We start from the raw sequence: 17,653 nt of genomic DNA on the forward strand, positions 1-17,653 counted from the left end.
ACGCACAGTTTAAGCAGCGTGTAACTCGGGTGAAACAATTTGGGTACCTTTCGTAAGGAGCGTGCGGGGAAGGCTGGATGGATGTCACTGACGTGGTGGTGCGCCGCGTCGAACTGCATCGAGAAGTGTCCTGATGGAAAACGAACGCCAACAGAAAAGGGACTGGTGAAAACGAACGGCACAGCGAACGATGTAAATAGTTTAGTCAGCGCGTCGTCCACAGTGCTCTTTCACGCATCTGTCAAGGAGGGACAACGAGGACGGGGGAGTAACCGTCACCTGTACACATTAAAGGAGACGGAGCCTTTATGGAGCACAGTTTGAGAAGCTGCACGGCAGTAAAGCGTGACTATTTCACGATAACGTGACGAACGGGCGCAAGAAGAGCAGCCCTCCGTGAAAAAGGTAAGCAGAAACTCGCTGAAAGAGACTCACCTCTCTCTGCCACCGACAAGTTAGGATCACTGCATGGCTTGCACGGGCCAGTCTGCTGGAATAGCGAGCGCTGGAAGTTAGTTGGCTGAAAACAGGGAAAAAAGCGTTCGCACGTTTGGACACGAATGTCGGAAACAACAACAACACGGCTGCGTTCAGGAAGAGGCGCCGATAGAAACGCTTACTTGCCTCCAACTTCCTGTGACATATCGGGCAATTCTAGTGCAGGACGTATCTCCGAAATACACGTACCTGTTCGTTTTCACATGCACCAGGGTACATGGCGTTGCCGGCTCTCTCCTGGTGCCGAGGCATCAGCATCAGAAGCTCACGATTGGGCCTGTACTTGTCTGGCATGGACGGGGATCCTGGTAGAGGAGCGGAGGGAATAAAACAAGAGGTAGAAGCTGGGAAGGCACGGCAGCGTACGAGCGTTCCATCCGCAGTCATCTGACGGCGGCTTCATCAATCCAGTCGTTCATTTACATTCATTGACATAGACTGTACTCATACATTGACCGCGAGTCCAATCAGATCATAGTTCCCACAGAGAGACTCGCGAACGTATGCAGCAACACGCGTGATCCGAGACGCCACGATTCACCTCTTCCGCTAGAGTGGGCCGAGTTGATCATCTGAGAGGGCGCCGAGTGCGTTGAGCTCAGACTGGAGGAGGAGGGGCTGAGCTGCATCACCAAATGGTGAGGAAACACAAAAAAAAAAAATTTGAATAAAACTCTTCGGGAAGACAGAATATTTTGCTTTGGTGAAAAGAGAAATGTATGGATTTGTTATTTATTTCTTAGAGCACAGATTTTGCTGCTAAACAGCAATATCATCAAGAACAATGAATGCAGATGCAAAAAAATTCAGTGATTCTGGTGCAAATAATCTTTCATCGCAGGGCTGAAGGTTGAAAGTGGTCGTTGATATAGCTCTGTTGACATGGTAACCGTCTCGGTGTCGGGTTGGGACGACGCGCTGGAGAAACACACCTGCATGCGCATGAAGTCGTCACTGTGGTCCCCGGTCAGACTGTCTGTCATGATGGCCAGGTTCCCTGTCTCACTGGAGGTATGCGAGGAAAGGGAGGAGGACGACTGGCGGAAGGAGCCCAGCATGTTCATGTGTCTGAAGCGAGAAAGATGGCAGGACGTAAACGCGAGGCTTACGAAATCCGTTTCCAGCAGCCTTGCTGGCGGTCCGCCGCAAGGCGCCCCGAGCGGGACACGAACCCCAGACCCACCGGAGAGCAGGACCCGGTCCAACCCACTGCGCCACCGCCCCCTGGATATAAATCCATTTCTAATTTATTTAAATTAGTAAGCAAAAGAGAGAGCCCCACTCTGACATGAAAACAAGAATGTGTATGTGTCTGACTGACCCATGCGTATGCATCATTCGGGGGCCTTCAGCATTCGTCGGGAGACCTCGCAGGGAGCTGAACCTGGAGCATGTGGGACTCAGCTTCTCCAGGCCCGGTGTCCCCTGCAACACAACACGGACAACCACACCCCCTGAAGGGACAAGCTCGGTCGCGTGAACAACGGCACGGCATTCGGTGAAAAGGGTAATAGGGACGTGAAACATTTCTCATATCCTAATGATGGATCTCCTGAACCACAGCGAAGAAACTCACGCGACAGAAGCCGCTCCTCATCATGTAGAACTGATCCACCAGTTTCTTGTGAAGGGGACGCATGTCTGGGTGCACCAGCCTTTCGTGGACTGCCAGTCCTGCTCCCAAGATGTGAACCTGATCATCAACCCCACAAACAAACATCCGCAATCAGTAAGTGCCATCGCATGGCTCGGAATTGTCTTATTCAGGCCAGTAAGTCATTTATTAATGAGCCCATTTATAAACTCATACTCCAGCCTTCAGCCCCTGCTAAGGGCAAGGCATACATACCGTACATTGATCATCATTCACAGCAGCATGTCCTTGCTGACATGTAGAGGTTAAACAAGGGGAAGGTGTTGGTGGTGGGGTGTCTCGCTCAAAAGTGCTAAGCAGTCTAATTCCCCCCCCCCCCCAGTATTTCCGTATAACTACATTTCAGGACTATAACTAATATTTTTGGTCCTCCCAAATACCTGAGAAGCTACTGGCCTCACCTGCTCCTGCATAGCAGCTCTCAGCTTGCTGATCCGCTGCACATCCTGCGGATGGCTCTCAATGTAGTCCTCATCGAAAAATGCCTGGACGGGAACCACTTTTTAGGACTCATTCCAGTCCTAATTCAAGGTTAGCCTTCATAGGTCAAGGTGTTAAACGGATGTATTATAATAACTAGGCTAAAAGGAAAAGCACTGGACCGTAACACAGTGAAAGAAACCTGTAGGACCACATTTAGGAGCCGATGAGGCAGTCAGTCACGTCATAAACGCTTATAAATGTGCAGTGTTTGTCGGACGTGCTGGCGCACCGCTTAAAATTAAAACAGCTAAACACACGGCTGCGGTCTTTTCACAGTTGCAGGTATTTCGTGGTATGATCCAACTTGAATGCGTAGCAAGAAGCGAAAGATGTCGAGCATGCTAAACGCTTTCATAATCTCGGAAAGGCTTAGCAAGGTTTTACGCATCTAGAGCGACAGCAAGAGACTTAAAATGTCACGGAAGCGCAGTTATTCCGTACAGCTCTGTAAAATGGCACAATAAATATATTACGCAGCGTTTCCACAATCTGTAATATGCGTCATCGCTTAATTGGTTCTTAAAACGACAACTAAAAGGAGTACATCCTCTACGTTTAGGAACTGAGATCATTAGAAACATTAGAGGTAACAGAGGCAAGTTTTAAAGGTATTATAAAATAATACTGAAGCTTTTGGAATATATACTTGGTAAAATCACAGTATCGGTACGGCTTGGAGCAAGTGCTGATGGGAGCGCTGATTGGAGTCTTTTGCAGCATCGGTGACTTGGTCCTTGTTCTTTGAAGAGATCACGCAGTGTCCCCCTCACCTCTTGGTATCTGGCCACTCCCCCGTTGACAGCGGCATCGATCACCCCGTTCAGACACATGCTGAGCTGGTTGACGTTGCTGTGCGGTGGCCGGTGCTGGTACTGGCCGATGAGCATGCGGAGCTCCTGGTTCTTGTTTTCCACCACAGAAATGGCATTCTCCACAGGGCTCACTTCCACCTGTCACACACACACACACACACACACACACAGCCCTTTATCAGTGGGAGTTGAGTCACACTCGGTGCAGGCAGGTGTTGGAGTCACTCTGCATATCGGGGACTGCACCGCTGTGAATTCATGGCATCCTGGTTAATGGCACTCACCAGTTCACGCTTCTCCACCTGTGCCCAGCGCGAGATGCTTGGCAGGGGATGAGAGAGGGTCAAAGTCGTCCGTTCGATCCACAGGCTCTGAGCGAACACAGACAGATCACATTCCGCAATATCATACTAACGATTCGGGAAAACCACCTAAAAAAAAAAAAAAAAAAGCCAAAACCCACACGAGCCGAGTTACACGAGGAACGGAGTGACCAGAAATGATGCGGAAAGTGCAAATATGCATATTTAGTTATTACTTTTGGTAGCTCATCCAAACACTGGATTTGATTTACAGCACTGGGCAGGAGTCGGACACAAAGCACAAGGACCGCGACGAGGGAAGGAAAACGAATGGAGCGGCCACCTTGATTTCGTTCTCTCTGTCCTTCATGCCCTTGTGGAAGGGACGGTCAAAGCGGAAGCGGCGCACATTGTTGACGCGGTAAAAACTCTTGATGCGATCCGAGACGTGGTCCATCTGTAGCACGTCAGCATTTTCCGTCACCGGAGTGACTGCATAAATCTGTAGGTCTGAAGGAAGCGGCGTTAAGGGCGTGAAAGACCTCAAACACAATAGCTCACGTACAAAGCGAATATCCGCAAGAAATGTAAAAAAACAGACAAAAAAAATGCACAAACAAATCGCATGGACAGGAAACACACACACACACAAAACTGCCGACACAAACACACGTAGGTCCAGACAGAGACAAAATTTGTTTATCTGCGTAGGATACATTGACCATCGTATTGTAAAATGGAGTCATCCGGTTGACTAGCGTGCTGCATGGCAATTGCTTCCGGGAATTCTCCCAGCATCCTCTGCTGAAAAGCTTCAAGTCTCTCATAGTCATGTCCCCGACACACGAACTCCTTGTTCTGGTTCGAATGTTTTCAGAAAGAAGAGAGAAAAGAAAGGTCAAAGGAACGAAACGTCGACGACGGTTTACGGACGTCGGCGCTGCCGGCCGGCGGGATCGTTTTGCGTCGATGTGCAACGAGGGGAGGGGAACTCACCCTGAGGAAGAAAGGGAATTTCTTTCCATAGAAGCCCACCCTGAAGAACTCAGGTTCCAGACGTGGCTGCTCCAGGATATTATCGTAGTAAGTGGCTTCCAACTTCTGTGAACAAAAAAGGACGAGCAACTTTTTCGGAGCGACCGTACCGATGTTCCGGAACTACTGCCGGTCACGTTCACGTGAAATTAATTCCCCCCCCAGTCCGGCACGGATGGCAAACGTTACAGCTGAAAGACCAGCCGGAGCTCCTCGCTTACCCGTATCCAGCTCAGGCTCTGGTAGTCGTAGGAAGCCTCATATTGAGCAGCCAGCTCACGACACACAGGGATCCCATACTCCCAAGCCTACACAGAGGTAGAGATGCCTTACTGTACTCCCGCCAAGTTACGCCCAGACCGAGGGTACGTACTAAGTCACGTTGGCCGCCTAGAAATAACTCCCAATAGCCGGAGCCGAGTCTCCGCGCATTTGGCTCACCTTTCCCTTGTTGAAGTAGTGGATGACCTTGCGGCTCAGGGCCTCCTTGCGCTGCCACTCGCTCTGCGCCGGGTAGTGGAGGAACTCCCTCAGAGGTCGAGGTTCCCACTGCAGCAACTCCCAGTAGAGGAGGAGAGTGAAGCCAGCCTCTGCAGAGGGACACGGAGCACAAAGGCACCAAGCAACAAGATCGATCGCGTCGCTGACGCACGACCTCGACGTGCTCCGTCTTCCGCAAGGATGCGCCTGCTGCTCACCTGCGTAGCTCTCCGTTTTCAGGTGCGCGTTACACAGTTTGTGGATATAGCGAATGTACAGCTCCTCTTTATTCGTATCGCACTTTCCAAAATTCTAGGGAGAGACAAAACACGACATCGAAACAACTTATTCGCGAAAATGGCCTGCGGGCAGAAGTCGAATCTCATCGGGACTATGAAGCTCCCGTTCCTTTTTGCATTTGTCGTCTTTATGTCTGCTGCACGGAGCGACAATTGCCTACGGGTAACCGCGATCGAAACAAGCGAATGAAACGTGGACTTGCTAATTCGACATGCCTTCAACGCCCGACGTGCCATCTTTGCCTTGTTTACACGGCGACGCTAACATTTCTATCCATGTAGACACTTAAAAGTTTTTTTTATTACCCAGGACGCGGTTTCAAATTAAATACAGCCGGCCAGCAATTTTGCAAGATTTTAACGTGATGCGGAATGCAAGCTCGGCAAGCAGTTACGAACGCGTGGCGTTTTTGGACAAATTTAAAGAAAATTAATTAAGGATACCAGCAGGTTAAATGTGCAGCCGGTTTTCTTGTTCTCTGCCTCATCTGCTTTCAGGCAGTTCCTGTAAGGATACAACAGGGGTACAGAGTCATATGTCAGCCGTTGTGAAATTTGATTACTGATATTTATGTAACTGGCAAATATCTGCATTTACATATATTGTACATTTTTTTTTATAGATGCGCATTACGTCTGAGTTCTGAGGAGTCTCTCGCTGAGCGCTGCACTTACTTGTAATCTAGCACACGCTCGGTAAGCCGCATGACTGACGTGACAAAGGAGCTGCTCATCTCCCTCCAAGTCTCCTGCTCGATGCGCTCCAAGAGACTGACGAAGCGCAAAGGCTCTTAATAAAAAGTCCCAGCAAATACACGACACAGACAGAATATGCTATACAGTGAAATAATACTCACGATAAAAATATTACAGGAAATTTCAGACAATTATTTCATTGTATACATTGTACAAATATCAAAGAGATTCCATCCATCCACCCACCCATCATCAAAAACTGCTTGTACCATGCAGGGTTGTGGTTGCCCAGAGCCTCTCTTGGAAACAGACTGAACAGCATACACCCTGATCAAGATACCAGTGCATTGTAGGGCAATCTCTCACACACACACACACACACAGATTCGCTCACGCGTGCAATGTAGAGTCACTAATCCACCTAACGTTTTAGGACAGTAGGAGGAAACCAGAGCACCCGGAGGAAACCCACACAAACAGAGGGAGATCATGAAACGCAAACTCCACACAGAGTGAGCTATGAGGCACTAGCACAACCTGCCGCACAACTGCGCCGCCCCCATATCAAATAGAAGTTATATAAAAATCACAAATAAAAGAAAGAAATAACCAATCTGGGCTTAGCTTGAGGCTCTACTGGAAGCCTGAGGGTCTGACAGGAAGTGGGCTGTCTTACCTGGGATATGGGCCAAAGAGCTGGGCACTAGTCCCCCGCAAAGCAGAGAGCAAAAAAGATGGTTATCTCACAGCAAAAGAATACAGCGATACTGCTAGGGCAGTGTGAATAAAGAAGGCGCTCAGATTTACAACAGGTCTGGCATGCAAGTATAAGAGGATGTCGATACCGATACAGAAAATAAGCTTGGGGCTCTCTACTCACAGCAGGTTGATGAGTTTGCGGTGGCTCTCATCCCCTTTTCCCTCTGACACCAGGGTGTCTAATTTGTCCGCCAGCTCGGCCTCCACCTGCACGCAGAGGATAAAGTAGCACACGTCGTGGTAGGGTGTCTACATTCAGCGGAGGCTAGATTCAGCGGTCTCGGTGGGAACGGGAGGGTGCTCACCTGTTTGAAGCTTCCACTCCTTCGCTGCTCCCAGTCCATCATGTCGTGGAGGATCGGGATCATGATGTTACGCACCTCGTCTTGCGGAACCAGCGTCACGCCCAGAAACGCCCCGATCGTTCCCGGGATAAAGTGTACCTTGTCCTCACCTGAGCGGCAAATCACCACAATGTGGACTTCCTTTCCACTGAAGACACGGAACTGAATATAGGCGTATTCTCAATATGTTAACTGAAAACTATGCTCTAATATTCTGTTCTGTTTATGCTGTCATAAATAAAGCTGCACTGCAGTTATACTCAGGCTATAAAGATAGAAACATTGCACAGCTAGAGCTGGTGAATTTACTTATGAGACCTGCGAGAGAAACATTCTTGCTGACAGCATGAAACACAGTCCTGGTTATTTAAACCAAGTACTTCTTTGAGGGCCTGTGATTACACACACTTATTTAGTCTCATACAGTTTGGTCCTGACACTGGGGAATCCACAAATTAGCTGCCAGAAGGATTCAGTTGTTTCAGGTTTGCCAGCTCTAATGCATTTGGCCTGAGACTCTCACTTTGGGCTTCTGTCATGTGGAGTTAAATTAGGAAAATCCTCATTTGCTGTATTGGTTGGAGTGGTTTTTCCGACGCTCAGCGTCAGCAACATTCCAAATCTCACACCATGTAATGGGTAAAATTAGAAGCCCTGGGTATTCGAGAGACTGGCGTAATTACAGTACTTGAAATGAAAAACACCTGTTTTTATAGTGATTTTTTTTATTCGGTTAAACGACCCCAGTCTGATGACAGTTTGAATTAATAATCTAAAAATTCATTCCGCAATGTGTCTGTGGTTCTACTGGGCGTCTTACCAAGGTTCTGCCACATGTTGTATAGGTCATAGGCCATTGTCACTCTCATATCTCCATACCTGCCAAAAATAGCTCTCATGATATTCACAGACATGGCGCATACATCATGTTTAATCACAAAAAATGTCTTCATGAATGTGAAAACTTCCACGGCGTTAGCGAACAGCACTTACTTGTCCAGCACTTTATTTCTCTTAGCCGGACTGAGAGCCTCAAGCTGAAGGCTGGGCTGGCTGATGTAGAGCACGGCAAGGCTGAAGTAGGAGCTCCACACCTGCCAGAGGCCACAGAAGCACGGTGAGAACCGATCTTCCTACACCCGGTTACACCAAAGCACTCGGGGTCCTTAATCCCCACATCGAACCGGCGCGGTGAGAGCATCGGCGGTACGCATATGAATACAAGGTGCGCCAGAAAGTTGAGGTTCCAATCTTTGGAAGAGGGCTGCTATTTTAAAGCTGAAGAAGTGAGCTGCTAAGCGCATCATTGACCAAGACCTCTTTATGTGCCTGACTCTGTGATCCTAGAGACCTGTTCTTTAGAGAACCTTACGGCACTTATTGCCCCATCCTACCTCCCCTGCTAGAGCAAGACTGACTTGACCAGCAATTCTTGGTGTCTGACAAAATGAATGGTTGAGTTACTGGGCTTTGTGGTGAATTTTATGAGGTGGAGAAAACACTGCACTCTTCATTTGCGGGCCTCCACGACCAATTCTTTGTTTATTCATTTATTGGAAACTTGAATGTGTCACCGTTAAAAAAGATCATTCCTGGCACAAAAAAATGTGTCCTTCTACAGGTACTTTTCTCTATGGAATTCCTCTGAGGTTCAGATCCACAGGGCCCCCAAAAAATGGAAGGGTAGAACTCACCCAACTATTTACACCACCGAGTCTGAATTTCCCTAGCAAATTCAATCACCTTGAAGTCAAAAGTGGCTCCGGAGAAGTTTTTACGCAGGGCGAGCGACAGCTGCTGGGTTGTCTTCAGAATGATGCTGCAGGAAGACACACACCGGCATTACATGCAAAACACACTCCCCAAGTCCCTCGGAAACAAACGAAATTTTACAAAACCTTTGCGGTAGCAAAAATGGCACAATATCTGTCTGAACATGCATGTATAACCTGTTTTCTTAAGCTCCTCCGGAATTTACCCCTTGCCACTTCTCCATGAGATGTCCTCACATCCACTCGAACGCCAAAAAAAGGCAGAGTGTTCGATATTAAAAGAACACTCAGCCAAGCACCTGATAGGCCCGTAGGTGGTACTTATGCAACGGCCAGCCAAAATACACGGGCCAACAGGAATCCTCCCCCCGGGGACGGAACTGTGCCAATCGTGCTCGACAGATTTTCCAAATCTCAATCAGCAGATGATAGAGCTCGGACCTGAACTGCGGTCCAAGCTGTACGACCCTCTACTCAGGAGGAGCACCATTACCGACTGAGCCGGTCTGTCGATCCGACCTTGAAATATCACCGTGGAGTGGATAGACGCTGCCGTATCGCTTATTATAAGACTAAAGGGCCGTTACATTTTATGTGCCTAAAATAACTGTATACTGCAATGAATGCATGAAAAACATGACTGGGTAATGAAAAGCTAAGCTGAGCTGCACTTACTGGCTGGTCAGTAGCCTCAGCACAGCCCAATCCCTCGGAAACACGCTGAGCTTCATCAGGTTACGGAACATGCAGAAAATTCTCAGCAAGAACTCCTGGAAGAGAACACGTGCACACGCATTCGTGCTTTCACCTTTACCGACAGAATCCGCTTCTGCCGTAAAGAGGTAGGACAGTTGGCGCTCACGGTGTTTTTGAGACCAAGGGAATCCAAAGGAAAATGCTTTTCTTTTTTAATCAAAACTGACGATAATTCTTTTTGCCAAACCGACTTGAGCGCCTATCATTCCAAATTAACATAAGCAGTGAAAACTTCTATTCTGTGGCAGCGTAATGTACCATTCACAGAAGTTAACCGATGCTAACATATCCCATCACCTTGAGCTCATCTTGGCTCTGGAAGTTGTCAAGCAGGTGCTGGAAGTGGACGTCTGACATCTGAGACAGGAGAGACAGGAGGCAGGATACGTACTCTCCCTGCCAATAAGGATAAGAGAAACAGGAAAACTAATGAAGTGTCATGTTTTACAGGAAATATAATAGTGCCCTTGGCTTGAGCAAAACCAAGAACAGGGAGGAGAGCTCCAGAAGGTCTGGAACAATGTTTCCACATTTCCAAGGTCGTAAAAGTAGGCCAGCGCAGTTTGCTGATGGTACAAGCAGCCACCTCAATGACGTGATGCGTTTCGACATTTACATCACTTCATTTGTCAGACGCTTTTGTCCAAAGCGACTTGCAGTGAACTCTACGCAGTGTTGTCAGCCCACACACCTTATTCACCACGGTGACTTACACTGCTAGATACACTACTTACAATGAGCTACTCACCCATACATCAGTGAAACACACTCTCTCTATCACTCACACACTATGTGTGACTCAGAATCACCTGAAGAGCATGTCTTTGGACTGTGGGAGGAAACCAGAGCACTTGGAGGAAATCCACACAGACACGGGTTGAACGTGCAAACTCCACACAGACTGAGCGGGGATCCAACTCGCATCCTCTTGCAACAGCCAGTGTGAGACAGCAGCGCTACTCGCTGTGCCACCGTGCCACCCCGCGCTGTACATTTAACCTTTCGAACTTGGGTTAGCTCTACCACCTTGCAGCTGATGGACTCACATCGCTGGTTCCACTTCATGCTACAATAGCTGGCGTGGTTTAGAATTTCAGCAACAAATTTCAGTTTATATTCTCCGCCTCGATACTCTTGAGAGCGGCGCTCGCACGAAAACAGGAAACCCTCAGTTCTCTGCTGTCGTGTTTCACTTGTAGAACTTGCCGTGGAAAGACTAAGCATCGGACCAGCGGCGCAGCGGTAGAGCGGTTCGGTGACACTAGAGTGCAGCCACATTCCGCGTTGCTTCGGAAAGTTAACATTTTAACCAAGCAGCACTGAAACACCGCCGATGTGCAGACATTAAAATCAATCGGCACTTAACAGCAACATGCAAAAACTTTGGGACCATTAAAAATGTATAATTTGTATCAAATGTGATTCACGCTGGCGGAGCAGTGGGTTTGACCGGGTCCTGCTCTCCGGTGGGTCTGGGGTTCGAGTCCCGCTTGGGGTGCTTTGCGATGGACTGGTGTCCCGTCCTGGGTGTGTCCCCTCCCCCCTCCGGCCTTGCGCCCTGTGTTGCCGGGTTAGGCTCCGGCTCCCCGCGACCCCGTATGGGACAAGCGGTGCAGACAGCGTGTGTGATTCATGCGAAGTCTGAAACTGACAAATGGAGTTCAGTTTAAAAAATCTATTAAAGATCCCTTAAAAAGTCCAAATACGCTTGTTTTTGGAACTTAATAGTAATAGTATTGTTTTAGCTCTGTGTAATTTCACTTAGTATCAATTGGCAGACTTTTGAGGAGGGAACCAGGAGTGGTTAGGACAGCGCCTGACGGACACTCACGGTGATCTCAGCCGTACACTGCGGGCAGCGCTGCCCCCGAGAAGCCTCCGGGGAATGGGACTTGCTCATGATGGCCTGCAATGTCTGCAGGAGGACATCAAGCAGACTCTCAACCATCATCTCCACCTCCTCCTGCACTGATGTCTCCTGCGGTAAAGACAGAGAGGACGGAGAATGAGAAAGGGAAATCGGTGCAAAGAGAGGCGGAGGCATAGAAGAAATGGGCGGCTCGAGAGAATGTGGAAGAAAGGGAGGGAAGCGAAGGTACATGAGGGGGGTACCAGCCTTTCTTCTTCATCACAGTTTATTAAAGGGACCCTCATCGGGGCCAATCGGATTCATCATTCGAAAAGCCTTTAAAACACCAAGGCATTTGTGTGATTTGTTGCCCGTCCCTTTGTTTTCGTCACACTTTTCCAGGATTCCAGTTTTTTCGTAAAAGCATGTCTTTTTTGAGAGCCAGTTAACCATAGATCTAACTATCACCACTGATCAATGCCCACATGTGCATTTCTGTGTGCGCGTGCCAGTTACCAAGGAGCTGGCTTTGATTAAGGAAAAGATGCTGCTGAGGATGCCAGAACAAATGAGCAGCTCCCTCTGCTGGCGAAGGTGGAGATGGATGTGGTGGAGGACAACGGGAAGCAGGACCCTCCGAGACTCTGAAAGACGAAGAGAGAGAGAGAGAGACGGACGTGGCGTAAATGAAGACGACGCGATGATTAAAACAGCGACTGTAAAAATTTCCAAGAAGAACCAGTGCCTGTACGCCGGCAGCAGCTTCACCTGCAAAGGAGAAGAGACGGCTGTCCACGGTGCCAGCGATGGACTGCAGCTTGACTACGTCCATGGACTGGCCCATGTGCACCGTGCTGGGCATGCTGCTCAGAGTGCCCCTCACCAACTCCGCTGCCTCCTGAACCGTGAACACGGGCAGCAGCTCGTCAAAGACGGCAGGCAAGGAGCTCAGCAGCGCCACCTGTGGCACGACAAGGAACAGCAACGGTCATTTCGACATTTCTGTTGAAGTTCCACTTTATTTATTTATTTTTTTAAATTTGTTTTTTTTTTTTTTGAGTTTAGGGAAACTTGTGATTTTCCCTCTGATGGCTGACTCTTGCTGTTTAAAAGGAAGGCTGTGAAGCAGGTAGAAAACCGAAAGAACAAAGATGCTGGATTGGGAACTTCTGCTTAGTGGGGGGGGGGGCGCTGTTACTTACTGAGATGAAAGCTAGAGCCCTAGGGCTGCACACAGCTAATGGAGTCACTTTGCTGTCCAGGAGGAAACTGGAGGCTCTAGGGCACAGTGGTGGGTGAGTGGCAGGCAGATGGATAGGGGAAATTGTCCACAAATACCAGGGGGATAAAGGATTAAAGGGGCAAGGAGACAAAATAAAATAAATTAAAGCAGCTAAATAAAAGCTGAAAACAATTCTTTTTTTATATATATATATATATATATATATATATATATATATAATATATATATATATATATATATATATATATATCTCAAAAAAAATGTGTTGTCTTTATTTGTTTTTAAGTATGAGCCAAAAGAGAAGAACTTTTTTCTAGTAACTTCCTTCACATGACTTTAAGGTCAAACATAATTACCCATCATTCAATACAATTCTGCGCATGTGAATCAGACTTATTTTGCTGGAAACCTTCAAAGGAAAGTAAATTCAGACAAGGGGAAAAGTAGAAGGAGTTAATTTCGTTTTCTAACCTAAACCAATTATCTAATGACCATTCGGGTCAAGAAAGCGACAAAATGCGATTCCTGGGCGATTGTGCATATCCCACGAATCTTCATACTTTCTCAAGATGAATACTCCACAGAAACCGGGCTTCTTAAATCACAGCTGTCAAGACCTTTTAGTATCTACAGGGACAAGACAGTATATCGCACTCCACATCTCTTGTCTGCATGAGCTCTGGGAAGGAATAGCTGGGATGCGACACCACGACTAAGACGCTTCAGGGTATCTGTTCAAAACCCCACGGGTTACGTACGCCTAGTAAGAGTGGAACCGGATCCCAGGCCACTCCTAAGTGGTCTAAAGCACCTTGACGGGAGTGGGAGAAACGAGCAAGAAGGTGAACGTGTAACAGGTTGCATAGTGACTACACAGGGGTGTAGCTCAATGATCATAAATCATTAAGAAGCTTAACTAAAATGTTTTTGATTTGGAACTAAACCAGCTATGGACAGATCCAGGTATTAAAAAGCGCAGATACTGTATACTCCCGATACCTGCTTCTGCGCTGACTTCTCCGTGTTTGTATCTGTGATGGTCTTCATTTATTTTTTTTTTTTGCGATCTCCATTTATATCTGTATCTGTCAGCATTTATGTCTATACTAATATTTGTGTCAGAAGGTGAGCTCTCACGCGTTGGGTGTTTTTTCACAACGTCTGTGTGGTTACCTGTAGTCACACCCGTCTCCGACCGTGTTTGTGACACTGACTGTGACCGTACCGGGTTTGGCGAACGCCTCTGACCTGCGTGAATATTAGGTTTTCCGAGCTGCGGCTATCCAGGCTCAAGACAAAGCGGATGGACTGGAACAGCTCCTGGATGCTGGCCCGAAACTGGTCCTCCTCCATCCCACAAGTGGCCTGGGAGTACAGGGTGCGGGACTGGACGATGAACTTGAACAAATAATCCAAAGCCTGCGGTGGGGAGGGCGATGAAACAATGAGACGGGGAGAGGGCTGTTTTGTTCCTCAACAAGACAACAAAAACGAAATGATGAGTCTCATAATCAATTCAGATGTTATGCTTTCATGACAAAATTCTAAATTAATAGAACTACCTCTAACTGTACGATCCACGGCCTCCCCGACCGGATCTTCTCACTTTCTATTCGCTCGCTGCCTCCGAACCACATGCTGATCATAAGATTTTGACCACCCAGTCCCGGTTTCGCCGTGCCCTGATCTTATCTTCTAACCTTACCCTCATGGCCTCCTGAATGTGGTCCTGTCTGGTCACCTCAGCCGAACGCTCCATGTACCATTTCAGACAGCGAATGAGTTCCCTGCACAGAGAATCGGAGGAACAAAGGGAATCGCGACGGCAACAGGAAAAGCAGCGGAACTGGAATTTTGGACACTACGAGATTCTCAGGAAGTGGGGAGAAAGAAGCTAAACGAATACGTGACATTTTACTGGCATGTAGAGGAGGAGAACTTATGTTGTATGAGCAAAGCGGGAAAAATGTCTATTCTGATTGTGTTTTCCATAAAATTAAATCAACAATCATGTTTTCACCAAGAATACCAATAAGATTGCCATATTACTTCATGGACAACTGTAAATACAATCATTTCCAGGAAATTACTTGAATTACTTAAATGAAATATGTTTTTTTGTACAATACAGCATTGGAAAACTTGACCCAAAAGTCAGAAAAAGCAAAAAAAAAAAAAAAAAAAAAAAAAAAAAGAGAAAATGAACTTAAGAGTCCTCTCCAGCTCCCTTTTTTTTTTTTTTTTTTTTTTTAATCAGGACTGAGATGCTTACTTATATGCCAGCGCTCCAGAGAAGTGGTTGTGGATGTAGGTGTCTGTGATGGAGCGGAAGTGAGAAAACCTGCCTTCCCGCAGCAAGTTGATGACAAAAACCTGGGAGAGCAGGCAGACAGGCCCAAGGAAGGGATATCAGACTGGGATTAAGGCACAGGCAGTTAAGTCCCTATGGCGTGAGAACCAATCTCCATCTGTTGGCAACCCTAAATTAGCACTGCCTTTTCAATCAAGCACGCGTACGAACGCATGTCACAGCCTCTTGGTTTCTGGTTTACTCAGGAAGGATAATTGCAGCTGTAAAAAAAAACAACTGATCAAAGTCATGAGATGATTCACTACACTAAAAGCTAATGAGTCACATTTTCATATTGTGCGCTGAGCTTCAGAACAAGCATTCTTTCCGTTCGGTCTTACCAGCGACTGAAACACCAAAGGGCCGTATTTGTCAGTATTGTCCTCCAGGATGGAGAACAGCGTGTCCAGGATATTTTGCAAAAACTGAAAGGTAGAACGGCACAGAGAGCGCGTTTTAAAGTCATCTTAAATTTCGAGCTGTAAAAAAAAAAAAATACACCGTTGCGTTCCTGCATTTATTTTAGGGCTCGTCTTCGAGGGCTTCGCATTCGATCTAAACGCAACGATCTCGAAATCCGAGCGGATAAAGGCTGGCTTCAGTTCAGCTCCGCCGCTTTCTGTTCTAGTACTATCTGGTCTAATACAACGTGGCCTCTGCTTTTTTGCACGAGTCCTCTCACCTTGACGATTTCCTCTCCGCCGATATAGCGCAGCCTGCCCAGGATGTCCATTACTCGGTCAGGGTGGGATTTCCAGTTCAGCAGGGCCAGCACGTCGACTGGAAACGACAAAAAAAAAAAAAAAAAAAAAGTGAGGACAGCATGTCGCGGCACCGAAGGCTTCGGCACGCGTCTACGAAAAGGGCCACGCTCAAGGCTACCGTTCTGCGTGAGCTTGCTGGAACACAGCTGCGTGGAGACCCAGAGCAACTCCTTGGGGCTGCGCTGGAAGGTGGGGCTGGCAGTGGAGCCGGGGCAAGCGCTGAGGTCCTCTTTACAGCAAGGCAGGCCCAGGTAGAGGGCGTGGTTGCTGAACGTGGTGTTCTCGTCACACTGCAAAAGGTAACTCTTGAGTTACGAGGGGCTGCTAAAATAACGAGATTCAGCAAAACTTGATTTTATCCCTAGTAATTATACAACGCACAGCCAACGCATGGAATACAGCACAGAGTATCACATTTTCCTCTAGGGTAATCTGGAAACCATTTTCACATGGCCACCAATTTTTATTTTTATTTATCTGATGTTGGCACGCAACTACTAGGCGTCCTCACTTTGTAGACGTAGAGCTCGTGGCTCTCATCCGCCAGCGTGGTTCCATCCTCCCGCATGAGAGGGGTGAAGGCGAAACCAAAGAGCTTCTTCTCCCCTCTGTCTTTAGCTGCGTGATAACAAAGCGAAACACAGAGTAACACATCCAGACAGCAGATGCCATTCGGACGCGATAAATATGAGCATTATTCCCTTCGCGTGCGATTGTTTTCTTGAGAGAAATCAGTATTTAAGAAGTGAAGAAAATTACTCGTCTGTAGATGTGCGATTTTCTAATAACAGTCTATATTTTATATATGTTTAGCGGCTGGTAGAATCTGACTAAGCCTTACAGTTCATTTATTTCGCATGATTTTTAACCGGTAAATGCAGATGAGCGGAAAGGAAATTATAGGAGGCGTCTCACTGGAACAGTGGCGTAGCTCGAAGCGCAGGTGGGAGCCCCGGAAGCGATCGAGGGGAATGGACAGCTTGACCATTTCGCTCCAACGGGGGGCATTGTTGTGGTAGAATACAAGAGAGTGGTATTCGCTGGCGCTGGGCTCCCCAGCACCCAGGCTCATACAGTCCTGGAGAGGGGAAGACGGATGCAGGATGTTATCATTATCTGCCTGTCAACCAGTCCCATCCAACCCACCTCATAATGAATCACTGCTTCTTTCTCAGAGTCACACAGAAAAAGCCTGTCACTTTGCAATGCGCCATCAGACAATTAAAGGCATGAACAGCAAAATACACCTGAAAACCACCGTTCTTTCAAGAGAGACCAGGCACGCTCAAAGCAGTAATATCGACGGTAATAATATTCGGGAGCAATTCGAAAAGGAGGCAGAGAGAACCGAAGGAAGCGTGTACTCACTTTAAGAATCTGCCCATCTGCATACAACACGTACATGGTGATCTCGATATTCTTCTGAACGCTCTTGCCTCCCTTCTCGAACTCTCCTCGTTCCAAGGTAAGGTAGAGGTCATTGCGAACGTCACCTGAAAGACAAACGAAGGGCAGCCTCGCCACAAACCCGAGACTTAAACCCGCCTGCTTCACCCG

General features: G+C 47.6%; 1 protein-coding gene across 4 annotated transcripts in view; it reads right to left on the reverse strand.

Moving 5' to 3' along the window:
• LOC108941935 (dedicator of cytokinesis protein 3-like) overlaps window positions 1-17,653 on the reverse strand; it is a 48,794-nt gene that overhangs the window by 1,308 nt on the left and 29,833 nt on the right. For 2 of the 4 annotated variants that reach the window (XM_018764862.2, XM_018764865.2), the window contains 37 exons: window positions 17,465-17,589; window positions 17,012-17,174; window positions 16,608-16,714; window positions 16,215-16,386; window positions 16,015-16,112; window positions 15,674-15,757; window positions 15,255-15,355; window positions 14,688-14,769; window positions 14,231-14,401; window positions 12,508-12,700; window positions 12,256-12,383; window positions 11,722-11,868; window positions 10,188-10,286; window positions 9,810-9,904; window positions 9,106-9,181; window positions 8,356-8,456; window positions 8,183-8,241; window positions 7,324-7,472; window positions 7,140-7,225; window positions 6,936-6,962; window positions 6,239-6,334; window positions 6,008-6,068; window positions 5,226-5,576; window positions 5,006-5,092; window positions 4,746-4,850; window positions 4,466-4,607; window positions 4,093-4,259; window positions 3,732-3,818; window positions 3,406-3,585; window positions 2,554-2,637; window positions 2,075-2,191; window positions 1,820-1,923; window positions 1,431-1,566; window positions 1,040-1,121; window positions 688-803; window positions 436-520; window positions 48-130 (listed from right to left, as the gene is read on the reverse strand). In XM_018764862.2, the coding sequence (XP_018620378.1) occupies window positions 48-130; window positions 436-520; window positions 688-803; window positions 1,040-1,121; window positions 1,431-1,566; window positions 1,820-1,923; window positions 2,075-2,191; window positions 2,554-2,637; window positions 3,406-3,585; window positions 3,732-3,818; window positions 4,093-4,259; window positions 4,466-4,607; window positions 4,746-4,850; window positions 5,006-5,092; window positions 5,226-5,576; window positions 6,008-6,068; window positions 6,239-6,334; window positions 6,936-6,962; window positions 7,140-7,225; window positions 7,324-7,472; window positions 8,183-8,241; window positions 8,356-8,456; window positions 9,106-9,181; window positions 9,810-9,904; window positions 10,188-10,286; window positions 11,722-11,868; window positions 12,256-12,383; window positions 12,508-12,700; window positions 14,231-14,401; window positions 14,688-14,769; window positions 15,255-15,355; window positions 15,674-15,757; window positions 16,015-16,112; window positions 16,215-16,386; window positions 16,608-16,714; window positions 17,012-17,174; window positions 17,465-17,589 (4,346 nt within the window). The remainder of the gene's footprint in view (window positions 1-47; window positions 131-435; window positions 521-687; window positions 804-1,039; window positions 1,122-1,430; window positions 1,567-1,819; window positions 1,924-2,074; window positions 2,192-2,553; window positions 2,638-3,405; window positions 3,586-3,731; window positions 3,819-4,092; window positions 4,260-4,465; window positions 4,608-4,745; window positions 4,851-5,005; window positions 5,093-5,225; window positions 5,577-6,007; window positions 6,069-6,238; window positions 6,335-6,935; window positions 6,963-7,139; window positions 7,226-7,323; window positions 7,473-8,182; window positions 8,242-8,355; window positions 8,457-9,105; window positions 9,182-9,809; window positions 9,905-10,187; window positions 10,287-11,721; window positions 11,869-12,255; window positions 12,384-12,507; window positions 12,701-14,230; window positions 14,402-14,687; window positions 14,770-15,254; window positions 15,356-15,673; window positions 15,758-16,014; window positions 16,113-16,214; window positions 16,387-16,607; window positions 16,715-17,011; window positions 17,175-17,464; window positions 17,590-17,653) is intronic. The other 2 variants (XM_018764864.2, XM_018764863.2) reach the window with 2 other exon arrangements.

This window comes from Scleropages formosus, chromosome 1, assembly GCF_900964775.1.
Source record: "Scleropages formosus chromosome 1, fSclFor1.1, whole genome shotgun sequence".
Taxonomy (NCBI): Eukaryota; Metazoa; Chordata; class Actinopteri; order Osteoglossiformes; family Osteoglossidae; genus Scleropages; species Scleropages formosus.